Source organism: Polistes canadensis, unplaced genomic scaffold (genome assembly GCF_001313835.1).
Source record: "Polistes canadensis isolate GaletaPanama2010 unplaced genomic scaffold, ASM131383v1 scaffold_129, whole genome shotgun sequence".
Classification (NCBI taxonomy): domain Eukaryota; kingdom Metazoa; phylum Arthropoda; class Insecta; order Hymenoptera; family Vespidae; genus Polistes; species Polistes canadensis.
This window is the reverse complement of record NW_014569676.1, coordinates 103,672-122,820: the sequence shown is the minus strand read 5'-3', so window position 1 is coordinate 122,820 and position 19,149 is coordinate 103,672. Positions and strand designations below refer to the sequence as shown.

Genomic DNA, 19,149 nt, shown 5'->3' with positions numbered 1-19,149 from the left:
TATCATGAATATGTGTGTGTGTGTGTGTGTGTGAGAAAAATTGAATACAACGTGAAAGAAAAAAGAAATGGAATATTAAAACGCTTTAAAAAAGTTTTAAAGGATGTGGGGGAAAAGAATGATGAGAGGGAGGGTAGGAGGGGGCTAAGGGGGGTAAGGGGGATTGAAAAATTTAACCAATAGAAGAAATAACAAAGTTATCATACGCGGAACTTTTTGGGTTCTTGAATATAACAGAATGTTCAAAGTTACGTGTGTATATATCGTGACGTATAGCATATATGTATATGCAATGGGTAGTAGACTTTATCAGGAGAGAACGATGATACATGCACGTTGCACATGCAAGCACGCGTCAGCCTCGTTGACCACCGGTAGCAAACAGGAACACGACGATTATCCGACAAATGAATGAAATCGAGTGAACCGGCTACTACTAGTCACCACCACCATGAACAACGAACATTCGTTCGAGTTCCCCGTAGTCTTGCGTTTAAATGTAAAATTATTGTTAGAAAATAATAGTTCCAATTTCTTTTCGATAGAAGAAACATTGCTGTTGCCTTTCTTCTTATCATTTCACATTTATTTATTACAGATCGATATCATCATTAAAAACGTTTATATATATATTTATTTCTAATTGAATTTCGACTTAAATTTATATGATTAAAATTTTAATCCATATTATTTAATATATATATATATATGTAGACTGCATACACACTGATAAATCTTATTCACATAACTATAGAAAAAGATAAAGTAATTTAAAATATGTGAATGATAATATGATAGAAAGATCTAGTTTATCTGATATGTATTATATATATATGTAAGTACATATATGTATAAGTGGGTGCATACGTAATGCATACATTACATTATACATTATATAATGTCTGCATTACGTGTACGAAACATTTATCATAATCGTCATTTTCTTTTTCTCCCCTTTTTACTCTTTCTCATAATATTACTATTAAGTTTTTTTATTTATTTAAGAAAGAGATAAAGATAATGTAATCAAATTGATAAGGACATTATCATAATGACATCGAAATTGATCAACGAAATAAATATTCAAAATTAAAACAACACATTTTTTGGATCGATCATATTTAATATACTATATATTCGTTTTGCATTATAAATGCATTATAAATGCATCGTTTGAATGCACGTATTGTCACTTTTTTGAAATTATAATAGTATACTGACGCACGAGATTACGTAGGCATATTTTTTTTTTTACACACACACATACGCGTTATGCACATTTTTACTTTCGAATCTACTACCATTCATCGATGTCTCTTCGGTTTCAGCAAGTTTTTTAAATTGAATGCGACAGTACCAACAACTTCCAGTGATGCAGATCTGATCTTATTGTTAGTCTTATCTTGTACATTACGTAATATTTGAAAATAAGTAGGAGAGAGAGAGAGAAATAGAAAGAAATATATTAAAAAAGAAAATTGATTTTTCTTTTAAATGGAAATCCTATAAACTGAAGAGTAGTACGCATACGTATACGCACGCATTGCACACATTGCATTCGAATTACGCAAATGTAATAAAAACGTCTAGGAAACATATCAAGTAATTAAGTATAAAATGTTTGCTAATTAAAATTAATTGACATAATAAAACGTTTAATAATTAATGCACTATTATAACATAAGTATTTCTATATAGAAAATTACATTATAATGTACATGATTTGTAACACATCGTATTCTATCTATATTCTGTGTATGTGTAGTGCGTGCATACGCAGGTGTGTGCATTTGTACACATTTCTGTTACAAGAGCGATAAGCTCGAAAGATAATTTGATTCTTTTGTAGATTCTCGGTTGGTTTTCTCATTGGTGGTTCGATTAAGCTTACGAAATCGCGTGTATCTTCAATTTTGTCTGTTCTCATTCATTTCCCTAGAATTTCAGATCATTATTATGAGATAATTATAATAAAAAAAAATGAATTTCATCGTTTTCTCCCGTGGAACAAAACGGGTATGGAAATTTCTTGTAAAAATTTCTATCCTAAAGCGGGAGGTTACGTGTCAGTTAACCAATGGAAAAATCAAATGAAAAGAAAAAGAGAGAGAGAGAAAAAATTTCACGAGTTTTCGCTAAACGATCCAATGACGGTAATGGAAAATTCTTCAGGTTTTGCACGACGACAACACACAACGACGACCACTACCACCACCGCACAGATTTTTCTCATGGACAATTCGATATTTAAAATGGCCACCAAGGGAACGTTTTTTTTAATAAGCTGGCCACTGTAATGTCGATGGAATTTGCTCGATATCGAAGTTCGTTCGATGCTATTATAAAGTAGTTCGTTTTGTTTGTTCATTCATTCATTTCTACATTCATTCGTTCGTTCGTTCGTTCGTTCATTCGTAAAACAAAACGAAATAAAAGAGATTTTCTGTGTTTTAAAAAAAAAAAAAAGAAAAGAAAAAAAAAGAGACGCCCTATTCTTTTCTGTATATTATCACTGATGATGATGGCGTTTTCATAGCGCCAGTTTAATCGCAATTCGATAAGACTTCTTGAGTAAATACCTGCTCGACTGCTTATTTTCAAGCGTATCATACATGCATACAGATATAGTCCGTTTGTGAACGGAAGACCCCTGCCGTAATGCGATTGTAGGGGTCTTTCGCTCACATACATACTATACATGTTACGTATATGTCTAAATACATATATATAATACGCAAGTAAGCATTTACGTAATCGATATAACAAGGCACGAAGTATGACGGATACATAATTATTTTGTTTATTATTTATTTTCTAGGGATGTTCAATTGAAATCCGATATTACAAAAGAAGTATTATTCCGATTTATAAAAAAGCTTATATAATATAAAAACAAATATAAAATCCCCCAATTAATTTATACAATGAATCGTAATATCCTTAATATATTACGCTATAATTATCGCTTAAGTAAAATATAATCTACGGATTATAAATTTTTCATTTACGAACTGCTCACGAGAGAAGAACAATTTATCCTCGGTTATATTTTTAACTTCTCATACTTTATCCTCTTCTTCAATAAGAAAGAAAGAAAGAAATAATGGGAAAACCCAAGCAAAGTAGTTTTACATATCGCGTAAAAAAAAGAAAATAGATAAATGTTGCATAACGATAAGAAAATAAAAGTATTATTTCTCGTTAAAAAAAAAACGAAAAAGAAAAAAGAAAATAAAAATGAAAAAGAAAAATTTGTAAAGAAACATACACACAACCCTTGACATTCTCTTTTTCTCTTCTTTGATTGCAACTACTGCACCTCGTGGAAAGAATAAGTAGTAGTAGTAGTAGTAGTAGTAGTAGTAAGTAAATGGTGTATGGTATATGTCGGTCGGTCGGCCGACGCGTCGCGTCCTTGCCAGTTAGTTTTCTACCCCCGCCAACAGCACCATAACCACTACCACCCCACCACCATCAGCATCAGCAGCAGCAGCAGCAGTAAAAGCAGCATGTTACTCAGAGTGAACACGACGACGTCTGTGCCGCGAGTGAGGAATAGCCCACTGCCGAGTATTCGCCCCCCACTATTGGCCAAAGCATAGAGTTTTTAGTCCCCACCATAGGGCCGCGACGGCGTCATCGTTTTCCGTCCACTATGTAAGAGCCCGCAGATATGAGCACCGCGTTCCAGTCTCGCAGCGGTAGTCGTCGAGTTCAAAACTATTTCGTGTTATCGTAAAATGGCATATTAATAAGTGCACCAAACTAAAATATATATATATATATGCATATATATATATATGCTCGCTCGAAGTCCCTCGGTGTTTATCGCGGTGTCAATAATTACGAAAGAAGAAGTAAGAGAAAATTCATTTTTATACTTTTTTTATCATTATATTCCTGTTTTTTTCTTTTTTAACTTTTAATCGCTTCTTTAAATTAAAATCTCTATCTCCTCTCTGTCCGCGTTTCTTTTTCTTTTTATTTTTTTTTCTTTTTTTTTTACGTAACAAGTAACGCTACGATCGATAGTAAGAAAAAGAGATAGAGAGATATAGAGAAAGAGAGAGAGAGAGAGAGAGAGAGAGAGAGAGAGAGAGAGAGAGAGAGAGAGACGGAAGAAAGAAGTGGATAATCGATCCAAGTGCGCGAGTGTACAATAGGAATGTTAAAGCTGTTATTTTTATTTAATTTTTTTTCCTTTTTCTTTCCCCACGCCCCTAGAAAAACTTATGCAATTTCTCTATTTTACCCTAATATTATTTTGCTATTTCTGTGGATATTAATAATGAAAGATTGTTATCTTATCCAAGTGGGCATCTCCTTCTTCTTCTACTTTGAAGAAAAGGAAACGTATTTCTTTTGAAAAAAGATTACTACACGAGGAAAGGTGTGTGCGTAATCGTCGTCGTCGTCGTCGTCGTCGTCGTCGTCGTCGTCGCTCGTCCGTTTGTGTTGGATTATTACGGAAGAAAGAGAAGAGAACATAAGTTTCGGAATATACCGCTACGTAAAAGAAAAAAAGAAAGAACCATGTGAGTACGAGATATCTCGCTCGCACTTTCGAGACTTTATAGACGTTTCCACGATAAACGTGAGAGACAGAGAGAGAGAAAGAGAGAATGAGAATGAGAATGAGAGAGAGAGAGAGAGAGAGAGAGAGAGAGAACATACGGTTCGACCGTTCGAGGCTAGCTAGCGCGTGATACATCACGCGCGTGTTAGTAAAGTATCCGTGTATATGTGTGGTACGTGTGTGAGCTCTTGCGAATATGCGCATATGTGATATATGTGCGCACGTGAGGGGTTTGTGTGTGTGTGTGTGAACCATGTATGGAGTGTACGACGCAATACTAAGCGCACATGTGCGCTGCTTAGTTGGTCGCGATCGTATAAACGTCGTATCTTGCCCTCGTCATTTTTCTTCGATCGTATAAATTTTGTTTTAAGAACTTTACTCTCTCTCTCTCTCTCTTTTTTTTTATTACTACATCCTTATTTTTTTTTTTTTAAGAAAAAATATAAATATATATATATATATATATAATATGAGATAGAGTGTTATAGGTAATGAGAATATAATAATATATCGATCGATTAGATTATCGATATCGAAAAGTGCATTTGTTCTTTTTTCATCTTTGTTTTTTTTCAAAGAGCAGACTTTTATTATTGTACGCAAGAGATAGATAAAATTATTTTCCGAAAAGAAAGGCCAAACGTTCGAGGAAGTATAATTTTTCTATTTTTATTTTTATTTTTTTACTCTTGTCTTACTTTTTTTTCTATTTCTTTTATTATTCTTTTTCCTTCTTCTTCTTCTTCCGAATAAATGTGAATTCGTGAACTTAGAACAGTATTGTAGATAACCCAAGGTCTACACCGTCATTTGCATCGTAAAATGCAACTATATTTACCGAGAATACAAACGAACGAGTTGCGTGATTGGGACAGAGAGACGAACAGCAGACATAAAAAGAGAGACAGAGAGAGAATGAGAGAATGTATTCGCGATAATAATAAGTAAAAGAAAAAGACAAAAAAAAACTTAGATTTTATTGACTATGTTTTCGCTAAATATCGTTCAATGTTGTTTTTACATCCCTCCCCCACCAGTTTTTACTACTCATCGTCTATTCTCTTCGTTTCTGTCTCTATCTTTGTCCTCTGCCCACGTGTATGGATTTATTATAGTCGTATTTTCGTTAGACCACCACTACCCCCCCGCCTAGCCCCCCCGTTACACTCGCCCACGAGATGTAATTTTCCGTCTCTTTTTACTTGGTTATACACGATCCAGCTGTTAGGTAAAAACACGCAAAAGTGTGAATCATAAGAGAAATATGCATTTTGGCAATGGTTCCAAATTCAAAATTGCTTTTAATCAGTAGACACACACACACAGAGAGAGTAAGAGAGAGAAAAAAATGTTAGGATAGAGATAAATAGAGATCTTTCAGTGGACGAGCCAATAATTCTTCTCTTTGTAATACGAGAACTTAAGTTTGTAAGTTACTTACTTACTTACTTACGTTCTCTTTTACCATTTATAGAAAAGACTACTTTCCGCGTGAACCGTGTTCGATAATAGAGAACTCGACGAGTAGAACGGGAGACAACTGACTACTACTCGTTGTCGAGAATAATTTTCCATCGTTAAAAACTATGACGACAACATCAACGACAACGACAACGACGTTTCTTCTCTTCCTCACTGACGAAACCGTCGGGAGTTTCGTATTATTTGTACAACATGATTTTGTGTATGGATTAAAAAAAGAAATAATAATAATAACAAGATTTTTTATACGACCGGTAGAAATAACATAAAAATGTTTAAATGTGTTTTCTTTCCCGTTCTCGAACGTAACGTTTCTTTTTTCTTTTTTTTTTTTAAGTGCATCTCGAAAACTTACGAACATTTTCTTTCTTTTTTTAATCATTAATTGTTTTAGATTCTTCGAGATAATTATGAAAGAAAAATTGTAGATAATCGATATCAATGAAAAGATGACGACTGGGAATAACGAAAATTCAATTAAGAAATTTTGATAAATCAACGAATTGAAATATTTGTTTCATAATATATTCAACATTTCAAAACAGATTTCACACACACACACACATTATCATTTCTTGAAAGTTAAATGAATGATGTTTTAATTAAATATACAGATATTTTATATTAATAAAACAAAAAGAAAAAGTAATAGAGATAAAATTTATATTACATTTATACACAAATTAAACGAAAAATAATATCATTTTAATGTGTTTTTAAAAACGCGTCATACTTTTTAGCACTATAATTGAATTTTAAAATGGTTGAATAGTAATAGGTGTTAGGTATAAATTAGAGAAAAAATATTCATTTATATATTTCTTTAAATACAATCGATATAAATTACAACCACCAGGGATAAATCAATTAAAATTAAAATTATTATTTTCTCGAATAAGAAATTGTAATATTGTTTTTCATCGTCGCATATAAAAATGTATATATATATGTATACGTGCATATAAATGTATATATGTACACGTTGGGGGATATAGAAAAGAAGAACGAAGGCCGTCGAAAGGTCGATATCGTGTTAGTGTGTGTAAGCAGCTCCACTTGGCAGTATCAAGCAAAGTTTTTGTTCCGAATATAAAATTAGGTCCGTTCGTTCGTTCGCGGGCCAGATAAGCGTGCGCGTGTTCCTCGTCCTCTATAACAGTGGTGCCCAAATTATATTTCTAATTATTATATATATTTATTTTATAACAACAATATATATATATATATATTTCAATATACTTTATTATTTCTCATTAATTCATTAATATCATTTTAAACGTAATATCATAGTAATATTACACGGGATATATTGATGAAAGAAAACAAACAAAAAAATATTGTATAATAATGTACGATAGTGTTTGAGCACCACTGTTTTTGTGTTCTATGTAAGAAAAATAAGAATAAAAAGAATACGCGCGTGGGCCAGTAAGTAAGAAAGAAAGAAAGAGTATATGGTTGTGTGTTGTTAGAAGAGGCTGGGCTTTTTCGGTGGAGAACACGGTGCGCGTCCATAAATAGATCAACTTTAGAATGCGGCTCGTCTTATTCACACTTACGTAAACCCGTCTCACTTCGGGGGACGTATCACGTAATGCGAGGTCATTACGAGCCATTCGAACTCGATCGGGAAACTAACTGGCTGTATTTTTCACTTAATTCTTCTTCTTTTTTTTCTTCAAAAGTAAAAAAAAGATAAGGTACTATCGATCAGAGTTATTAGGAAAGGTATTTAAGTTCCTGTTAAGTTATGTGTTGTTCCTCCCCTCGCCCCTGTTCTGTTTATTTTTTATCTCATTTTTCCATTAACCTTTTTTCTTTTTTTTTTTTTTCAAACTAATAATATACCTGTCGTAGAATCTCTCCTCTCTTCCTCTGTTGTTATATAGTTAACGTTTTTCTTCTCTCGAGTAAACGAAAGTAGATCAATCGATATTCTTTCCTATGTACTTTATTTACATCTATTGTTAATTATATAAAAAAAGAAGAGAGAGAAAAAAAAAAGGAGAAGTAGCTCGAAGAAGAAGGTTCGATTTAAAATAGTATAGTATATATATATGTATACTTTTTTTATCGTTAAATATTGATCTTATCATTATTCATTTGGAATCATTTTATTTATATATCTCATCATTCTAGTATGGCGTCACGAAATATTATTCAATATTTTCAAATCATTTTTGTTTCTATTTTTGAATCGATGTGGTAAAGTAGTAAAGCGTAAAAAAATCCTGGCAGCAGACTTGATACAAATTATTAACTCATTTAGTATCGACTGTGTTTGCAAAAGTCACTCTATAAATAAAACGCGTTTTCATTTATTCTTTAAGTCAATACATTATTAAAAATAACTTTTTCATTTGTTTGAGGGATATCAATTTATTCGAATTTTGTAATCATATTTGTAAAATGTTTGATTACTTATTAACTTAACTAAATATATTATATAATACGTGTTATAATATATTTATTTATTGCAAATGTAACACCACGTAATCAACATTATTTATTAATCAATCCAATTCAATGCATACACTTATTGTTCAAAACCATTAATAATACTAACGTGTATAAATAATTAATCAACTTGGTATACATAAATACGTATTACATATTTGATTTTTCTTGAAATTATTTCTTTGGGAATAGAAAAATGAATTAGCCTTTTAAATGATAAGAAACGATAGAACCATTTATTATTATTCCTTGTTTTTCATACCTCAACACGATTTTTCTTGATTATGTTCCTTTCACTTCCTCTAGATAGTTAGGAATATAACGAATATGAATAAATGAAAGGGTTTAAAAGAAGCTTATATTAGTCTAAGAAAAATATCTTAAACTTGGATAACACGACACGCTTTTCTATGATACCAGGCTAGTAGTAATAGTAGTAGTAGGAGGAGGAAGTGCTACGCCCTTTTAGACGAGGAACACGGCCATTGTACGAGAAGTATCGATCCTAGTTCGACGTCTCTTATTTTCTACCTTTTCACCTTACCCATTTTATTTTTTCTCTTATTTGTTCCCCCGTTCTTTAAACTATTGTCTTACCTCGTTTCTTATCTAACAATTAGAATTCCGTGAACGTAAATGCCACTTACGTATATACTTCTTTATGCAATTTTTCTATGCACAGACATTCTAATTTCAAAACAAAAAACTGAATAAATAGAAAAACCAATGTCACACGACTTTGAATTCACAGGATTCGTGTATCGTAAAATTCATTGTTAATATAATAATATATATGATTGTTCTGATTTTTATAAACTATACGTGGCCGTGTAGGGTCCCGGAGGGTTCCCGAGGTCAAATGTTTTTTTTATTAAAGTTCAAGGGAAATTATGTTATGGTATGTGTGGTGTATTTGATTGGTACATTCTAAAATTTGTTGACTTCAATTGATTTAATCAATGAAAGAATAAGATACAGAATTCTAAAAGACTGTTCTTTCACTGAGGAAACACCACATTAACATTATTCATTTTTTAAAAACAATCAGTAACTTTAAATATTTATATATATAACACCTAATATAACTATGTATCGTTACATGTCGCTAATGATCTTGCTGTTGATACGATTATATAAACTGATAATAAAAAAGACAAAAAATATATATAAAATATACATAATATATTAAACTGATATATAATGAAAAAAACAGGTTCTAATGTATATAAAGAATATTGGAAATCCTTAGAGAAATTGTTTCTATTTCTTGAATATCTACTAATATTACGTAGGTTCTTCCTTCGTAGGATTAACTCGACGATTCTGTGGGTTGTGTCTAGTCTAACCTCCCGTTCACCACTCAAGGCGTCTTGGCTTGGATCGATCGATCCACCACCCACCACCCATGTATCTCTTCTTTTTCTTCTTCTTCTTTCTTCCATCTTCTTTTTACTATGAAAATTGTCGAGACGTTACGAGGAAAATCTTTCTCTCTCTCTTTCTCTTACTCTGTTCCTTCCCTTTCCCCGTTTCTTTCTAACTGTTCCCTTACTCAAAGAAAAAGCCTCAAGGGTTTTTACTCGATGAACCTGTCACCGTGTTTAGAACCCGAAACGACAGGTGTCTTTGCCAGATACCCCAAAGAAACTACGAAATACAATCTAATTACATCACGTTTCTCCTTGGATAATGTTTTTTCTTTTTCTTTTTCAAATATAATATCAAATTAGGGTAGATAGGTTTGTAACTACGTTACGAATGTTAAATATTCTTGATTGTTTGTTTATTCACAAGTGTGTCACTATGACAAACGACACATGTTCGTCCATATGTTATACTCTTTTCAACGCAGAACATAGTAATCGTATCTTTAGAACCTTAGTTTATTGTTAGTATAGGGCTTATATAAGTCGAATCGTCATCTCATTGGATTATTCTTGATCAAAAAAGATAATGTTACATACATTTCCTACGAATTTTATTGATATTTGTTCAATTTTGTTGATGTATGTGAAGACAAGTTAATATATGAAATCAATTTAACAAGTGTGCTTAATAATTATGAAAGTAATCTAACCATAAGTCATATATCTTTTAGGATTACATCAAAATGAATTTTATATAATATTAAAATAACAAATCATTATCTATATCGTGTGTGAAAATTATATTGAATTCATTTAGTTTAAAATAATGTGTTGTATGAATAATAACTGATTAATTCTTTTTTTTTAAATTTACACTTCAGACCACTTTCATAATTATGGGTATAAATATATATATATTACTGTATAGTGTATCGAGAAAATACACTTTCGGTGTTGCAAAGTAACACCAGGATAACCGGTAGATTACCTTTGTGTCTCTCGAGATATTTGATATAGCCAAGTGAACGGCGATAACTTGCAATAATCCTAGCTGGGATTTCCCAAGTGTCGTGGCTATCTATCGTGTCAACGACTGCTCTCTCTTTTTCTCTTTTTTTCTCTATTTTTCTATTCTTCCTTCTCGATTTATTCTCTCTCTCTCCCTTTCTAAAACCCCGGAGTTGGTAGAATCATTTTCTTAGAGTACAATCAGCGAAAAATATTTATTACTCTTATGTATTATTTTATATTATTCGAAGAACAAAAATTTTATCGATAATAACCACCTTACCCGTAGACGAAATAATTATAGTTTAGTGAATCATTATTTTATCCTAGAATAAACAATACAGGTGATTACTGATTCTCTTTTACGTATTTATTCGAAAGACGTTGAAATTCTCATAAGGATATCCTGAATATAACGTCATATTTTTGTTCTTTTATTTATCATATTTTTAATTGGAGTTACATGAATAACGATTGAAACATCAGAAACGGAATTATAATATCAAATATTACTCTCTATTTTTTATATAACATAATATAAATTCTTCTTTTTTTTTTCCTGAAATGTTCTACAATTTATTTAACCGTACTCCGAACATTAATAGTTCCGTTATTTTACAATAATTCGTAATCGTCGTTTCTAATTAATTCGATAATGAACCTTTTCAAAGAATCCCACTGTTAGTTTGAAAAAAGAGAAAGTATATTTGAAAGATGAGAAAATTGTTGTCATTGATGAATCTCTTATCTCATTGTCAGCAAAATTTGAGGTCGATAGAAAAGGGAAACCTTGCATTTCCAGCAGTATTTAAATGGAGGCTTATAGGGCAGGCCTCACCTTGTTATCTGGAGCAGCAGCAACGCCTGTGTCTGCTGAGAGAGACTGTGGTGTATTGATCTGTCGGGTTGCTCGACTCTCTCTCTCTCTTTCTTTCTCTTTCTCACAGACTTTCTCGCTCTCTATACTCTCTCACCAAGAGAAAAAGATACCCTGGGAAAAAAAGAAAATGAAGAAAGGGAAGGAACCGTTAAGAAAAACTAAAAACAATCCTTTGAGGTTTTTTTCGTTGATTGTAAACTCAAGGAACGAATTCTTACGTAAAACTTAGAAATGTAGATTAGGTCGATGAAAACTAAACAGAACACTGAACTCGTCTATTATAAAATCTTATTCAAAATTAATTAGAATTTTTATCTTAATTTACGTAAGTGTCAATTTGATCAAATATCAATTGGATAATGTTTTAACAACGTCAATTATTTTCTCATCGTTTTATTCGATCGTACAACTTTCAATCTTCCAGTTATTTACACTGTTCTCTTAATGGTATCGATAATACATTTAAAGACGATTAAACTTGTCAAGAAAATGATCATAAGTGTCGACGTGTGTTTAAAGTACCACGCGACCTGTAAACCACGTGCCTCCCTCAACAAAATGTCAAAGTTCATTTCACAAAGGCGTCAGATTAGAATATGTCAAAAGGTTTCTATCGATTTCTTTACGTATATATGCCTCTTATATATCTGTATACTCTTCTATGTATCGTGCAATATTATATGAGTTAGCTCAGAAGCCAATGCGGTTAAATCCATTTCTTTTTTTTTTTTTTTTGATATTTTCTAGATTATTTTCAATATTTTAATGGAATCAATAATATTGTTTTTAGTTATTAGCAGATCGATTTATAACTCGAAAAGTCGATTCATATTCGGGTAGTTTAGAAACAGAATTAGAATTATTTGTAACACTAGAAACGAGCTGGACGATGAACATAATAATCTTCATCTAATTCGATTCTTATTATACTCGACAAAATGAAGAAAGAAAATAAATGAGATGTCAAAAGGGATTAAAAAATAGTGGAGGACAAGCACGTCAATGCGTATATAGTCGAGTGTACGTAGAAGTACGATACGCGAACCATTGACTTCGTTCGTTGAAGGACACTTCTCTGGCCCACATTTGCTATCCCCTTTTACCATGGTGACCTCCATTCAGGTTCAACATAAATGTAAAGGGCGTACTTCGTTGGCTTTTCATGCGTTCTTCCCTTGCACGCGACTAATACTTCCATAGACTTTTTCTCCTCTTTTTCCCTCTTTCATTTTCCTTTCTTACGGTTTCGCTCCGATGAACAAACACGAATCGTGTCAGGGTATTAGTCCAATTAGAATTCACAATATTCAAATTCATATAATTTTATTCAAAATAATATTATATCAATATGAAATTTCGTTCGAATCATTCAAATGAAATCATTTCATTCGTAAATGTTCATTTTTGTTCATTTATTTGGATCGCGTATAAAATCAGCCTACCAAAGTCGGGTCTATTCGAAAGGCCGCTAGTATATTTTTAACTTGAGAACCTTCGGGCGACTCAACCGGGATCAATATCTACCACCCCCAACGCCCCATGTACCATGTACTACGTATTACTGGAAGCAAGAAGGGTACGCTAGTTCGTTTTAACCTATATATCGAGCTGCTTCCTGTCTCGACTCTACCCGTTGAAATTTCCAACAAATTTTAGTGGCTACCTCTAGTAGTAGTAGTTAGAACATACGTTTCTACGAAATTTTCTACGAAATTCTACGAGAGTTAAACTTTACATTACGTTTAATATCTAACAAATACATATATACATACACATTTCTTAACCAATTATATTATCGTTATATTCTTATCGATCGACTTAATTGCATAAGAATGACTTTCTTTTTTCTTTTTCGTGAAGTTAGACCATTTCGTAGGCAAGCTTTTATCCTGTTAGGATATCGTATAGTTACTAGGTATTATAGTCAGAGAACGACATTCACAATCGGGGGAAGTTATTCTCGAAGGTCTCCGAGCAATAATCCCGTTTATTGCCTCCCCTTATTCGCTGAGCTAGGGAATACTCGTTCCATAATGTGTGCCAATTCGTATTGGCTAGACTATGTTATATAAGTATAATGTACTCGGTTAAAATGAAAAATGTCGAAAAGAAAGAAAGGAATAAGACGAAATGGTGGCAATTTAAACTATACAACCACGTCGTAGTTAAAAGTATTGTATCTAGGGAATTTATAGGGATAAACAAACTATGGGAAATTGTGATATTCAATAATAAGGATTGAAATCAATCGAACTGTCACATTAACGTCGTTTTTTTTCTGAATTTTCTGTTAAAGATTCGTAATCAGCTGGAGTCACTCGCGACGACGTCACGAAGGACATCATCGTCGTCGTCGTCGTCGTCGTCGTCGTCGTCGTCGTCGTCGTCGTCGCCGTCTTATTCAAATCGGCAGGAACCTTAACGAATATAATATTCCCGTATTGGTGGGAAAAGGGGCGATCGGGCAGCGGTGGTGGTACCCCTCTCGACTATCCCACGGTCGCTACGAGCGAGAACAGCCCGAAGATTTTTCCACCGAAGTCCAAGATGCACATCGAGGTGCAGGTGGCACTCAATTTCGTGATATCGTATCTTTATAACAAGTTACCACGGAGGAGGGTCAACATATTCGGCGAGGAACTCGAGAAAGCATTGAAAGATAAGTTCAAGGGTCACTGGTATCCGGAGAAGCCGTTCAAGGGTTCAGCGTTCAGATGCCTCAAAACTGGCGACCCGGTGGATCCAGTTCTGGAACGAGCAGCTAAAGAAAGCGGCGTACCGATTCAAGACATCCTGGAGAATCTGCCGGCCGAGTTGGCCGTCTGGGTGGACCCGGGCGAGGTCAGCTATCGAATAGGCGAGATGAATGCCGTGAAAATCCTCTACTCCGAGACCGGAGATCCCCACGACGAGAGTTCGGCCGATCGAGAGGTCACCAAAACTTTCAATCCCGAGGCCCAATGCTTCAGACCGATCGAGGCTGTCGGTACGTCCTTGGGTGGTCTCAGTTTAAGTCCCAAATCCACCTCGCCCTTCCCGACTTCTCTAGCCAGTAGCAACAGTAGCAGCAACGGCTCCTCCAACAATCAGCAGAACAGCCACGGTTCCGGGTCTTCCTCGGCCCCCTCGCCCACGCCGATCGGTAATTCGTTCAAGGGCTCGCCCAGCCCCGTACCAAACTTCATCCCGCGTACCACGGCACCGCTCACCTTCACGACCGCAACCTTCGCTCAAACGAAATTCGGCAGCACCAAGCTGAAGACGAGCAGCAAACGAGCGAACAGGTACGTCCTACTGCCTTCTCCTATCACCTGCGTGTCGTTCATGATCAAACGATAAAAACCGAAACGCATCTTAACATAGATGCGCTAAGCCTTTGAACAAAACACAAACAGACTCGCTCAGAAGCCATTCTGTCTGACCGGTTTCAGGATGTCACCCACTGAGTTTTCGAATTATATAAAGCAGCGTGCGATGCAACAACAGATTCATCACCATCATCATCATCAACAACACCAGCAACAGCAGGCAGCTGCGGCGGCGGCGGCGGCGGCCCAGCAGCAGCAACAGCAACAACAGGCGGCGGCGGCGGCGGCAGCCCAGCAGCAGCAGCAGCAGGTGCAGCAACAGGCCCAGCAACAGCAGCAGCAGCAGCAAGGAAGCACCAGTGGCAGCGGCGGCGGGGTCCTGCCGGTGGTGTCGCAGAGTTCGCCGAACAATCGCAGCCTGTCGCCGGGTAGCATAGTGGGTGCCGGGGGGGCCGGGAGCCAACAGCACACGGATCCGAGCGCATATTTCTTCCAGCACGGTCCGGCGGCGGCAACCGCCGCGTACCACCCACAATTTTCCCACCGCAACATTTTCGATTCGTCGAGCCACGGGGGCTACCTGCCCAGCGATCTGTACGCCGGGGCCGCCAAGTTCCCCTCGTCCTACCTCGACCCTGGCACGATTGCCGGGTATCAGTTCTATGGTGGCAGCGTCAACGGTACCGGAACCGGTACCACCGGCGCCGGCACCAACGGGGCCACCAGCAACGGCATCCTCGCTGGTGCAACCGGCAACGCAGGGGCCAACGCGCAAAATTCCGCAAACCTTGGACCCGTTGGCTCGGGTGCCACCCCCAGCACCGGCACCGTCAACGTGGCGGCAGCGGCAGCAGCGGCGGCGGCAGCTCAACAACAACCCGACAAAAATGCTCTCGTCGAGGGCCTGAACAATTTCGGATTGGGCTCGGTGGCACCCTATCCTGCCAGCCAATACCAGCACCTCCTCGTAGCCAATTAATATCCTGCGCGCGTAAACGCTGCTAGGCAAGTTGCCGCCACGCGCCTGACGATTCGCTCCCCTCGCCAGGATGACTCTTACCGACCTTCAACAAGGTCGCCCCATCGATCTGTCGACTCCAAATTATGAAGTCCCCCTCAGGAGGAATGGAAAACGTAACCTAAACTAGAGGACAACTTTATTACATCTTTACCGTTCTCTTATAGTTGATAGACAAAGAAGAGAAGAGGGGGCAACGATAAAACAAAGCCGCGGGGGCGTTATCGTTGACGACACTAAAGTCAAAGCAAGAATAACTGCAATGCATACTCGAGATAGAAAAACCTGACGATTGAGACGACGAGGACGAAGACAGTGCAGTTATTTGTTTGTTCGATGCGATCGAATCGATCACACGAATTCGGGGATTTTACGAACGAATATTATTACCTGCACGACGTTACACACCATCGTCATTATTATTGACATGGAAACGTATCATATATATATATATATATACATACATACATATATGTATTTATACACATACATCTGCACACAACGATACATACAAAAACACGCGTTATTAATAGGGCAGAACTATAATACATACACGTCCCGAGGAAAAAATGATACACGCATAAAATTACACAGAAACACACAGAAAATCCTAGAACGATTTGCAGACGAAGGGAGGATAGTGCAACAAGATGATGCTAACTATTTGAATTATGCGAAAAGTTTTCGAAGAAGAAAACTAAACGACACTGAGACGAACGTTCCACACTCTTAGGTTAGAACGTTCAAGGATTACAGTCCCGACGGGCTGAACACACGTATACATAATAATACATACATACATGCATACATACGTATTACACACACGTACATATTACCAAGACGTAATAATTTATTTTTTCACTGGTATAGTCGGAGAATTGATAATGGATATGACTGTAGAGCCTATGTATTATAATTGAAGATGCACTCACTTTACGGGTTCTCGCGAGCAAAAAATAATTAGGAAGAAGAAGTATCTGTCAATTCCTTTCGTCGTGTACACGACAACGACGACGACGGATATTATTAAACGGGGATGGAAAATAAATCGGGAATTAGAGTCGGGGGGAGTGATCGAAAAAACTATGGGAGACGGAAGAAGAAAATAATCTGAAGACCGCCGAGCGAAATCCGAAAAAAAAAAAGCAAAACGAGAGGAGGAAACAATTTTCTCTCTTTCTCGCGGAGGATGAGCACGGATATTATGAACAAACAAAAAACAAACAAAAAAATAATAAGAAAGAGAGAGAGAGCGCACGCAATTTCATACCGTTCGGAAAAATTCGTCATCGGTACGAAATTTTTCATTTTATTTTTATAATAAATACAGTAGAACGTAGGAGAGATAATGTGAGGGGGGACGGGGAAGAGGAAGAAGAGTAGGAAGAGGTGAAACAAGTAGAAGATAACAAAATGGAATGATGATGATGATTGGCGCGTGTCGTATTATTCGTAAGGATTAGCGTACGAACGGTAAAGCCACGTTTAGCGCGTTCACGCCGATGTGCATCACCGGTGGGTCAAACTCGACTGTCGTTGTGTGCAGCGAAAAATATGAAAATCGGGGGCCCGTGTGAACGTGTTAATAAATAATCTTCGAATTGATCGATTTCACGTGAAATCGAAATAAAGGAGGGAAGATTTTGGATACGTGGTGAACGCCGTTGTCCGCACGAATCCTGGATATTAGAAAATTAGTTTAAATGGCCGCGGATTATTATCATGAAATGTCCTTAGAAGAGCTCACGATTTTTGTTCGTTCGACGATTTAAAATGTTGTAAAATAAGAAAGAGAGAAGAATAGGTGTTTGTTGTTGAAAAAACAAAAGACGAGCGACGAGCCTATTGACATATTTTGTTTGTAGACTTTTGTGATATTTGTCTGCCAGCCATTAACAGAGACCAACCAAAAATTAGAAGAAGAGAAAGGGGGGAGAAAAAGTGTATACTCTTTACTTTGATTTTTACTTTTCTAATGATTCGAATATGTTTTTTTCTTCTCTTTTTTCATCTTTGATCATGCACCTCTTCTTCTCGTGAGCTCTTGTCAAGGGAAATTAGAAAGAAAGGAAAAAAAAGGGAGAATATATGGTAAATGGGAATGCAAAAAGGAAATGATAAACGTGGCTCGATAATAACGGCCGACAATGAAGAAAAAATTAGAACGAAAAAATAGGGGAAATGTTAGGTGGTTTGTGGTTCGTGGTCAGTGGCCCGGGGGGGCCCGCCCGGGTACACTAGGTGCTAAAAGTATTCAAAACAAACAGAAAAAAGTGATTATCTTGTCATAATTATGAGAAAATCGTAAGGATGCGCGCATCCGGAGACCGTCGACAGGCCCGAATAATAGAGCAATGAAAACGAAAATGAAACGGAAAGAGAGAGAGAGAGAAAACAAAAAGATTTTTAACACTAGATTTACCAGACCAGTCAGAATGATTGTGAAACTTTCATTTTATTTTGGTAATAATATCATGACTCTTTTGTAGCTATAATTCAAGAATATCAGTTTTATGAACTTTATATTATCTTATATATATATATATATATATATATATTGGTAACAAATATATTTTTTACTATTGCTATTTTGTTGGAAATATTGAATTTTAACCATTTCGGTATAGTACATGTTTCCTCTCTCTTCTTTCTGATCATTAAAACTCGTACTCTTACATAATTAATATGTAAAGGAAATAGAAAGGGAAGAAAAAAAAAGGTTACGGTAGAAAAGACGAAAATATAGGCAAAAAGGTAAACATAAATGTTAATATGATTATATTCAACGAGGTTTATGCATAATCGTTTCCAATCATAATACTCCCTGACCTAAATATTCGTCTATTCTTTCCTAGATTTTTCTTCTCTTTCCACAAATTATTCTATATATAAATACCATCAGATAATATGAATATTATAGGAAAATAGTGGATGATCGTGTTTATAGAAATACTTCGAATGTTACCAACCGAAAAAAGATAATTCATTTGAAAATTTCTCAAACATCGGATTAATTATAATCAACGATTTCGAATGATACGCGAATGAAG

At 35.6% G+C, this 19,149-nt stretch overlaps 1 protein-coding gene across 7 annotated transcripts in view; it reads left to right on the top strand.

Annotated features, from left to right (window-relative positions):
- The window catches only part of LOC106788193 (protein Tob1), a 30,839-nt gene extending 12,007 nt beyond the window's left edge, over positions 1–18,832 (top strand). For 5 of the 7 annotated variants that reach the window (XM_014751250.1, XM_014751251.1, XM_014751248.1 and 2 more), the window contains exons 3-4: positions 14,070–15,057; positions 15,205–18,832. In XM_014751250.1, coding sequence (XP_014606736.1) covers positions 14,321–15,057; positions 15,205–16,060 — 1,593 coding nt within the window. In that variant the 5' untranslated portion in view covers positions 14,070–14,320 and the 3' untranslated portion in view covers positions 16,061–18,832. Of the gene's footprint in view, positions 1–3,208; positions 3,858–4,313; positions 4,536–14,069; positions 15,058–15,204 lie in introns of those variants that run through there. The other 2 variants (XM_014751254.1, XM_014751253.1) reach the window with 2 other exon arrangements.
- The last annotated feature ends 317 nt before the right edge of the window (positions 18,833–19,149 follow it).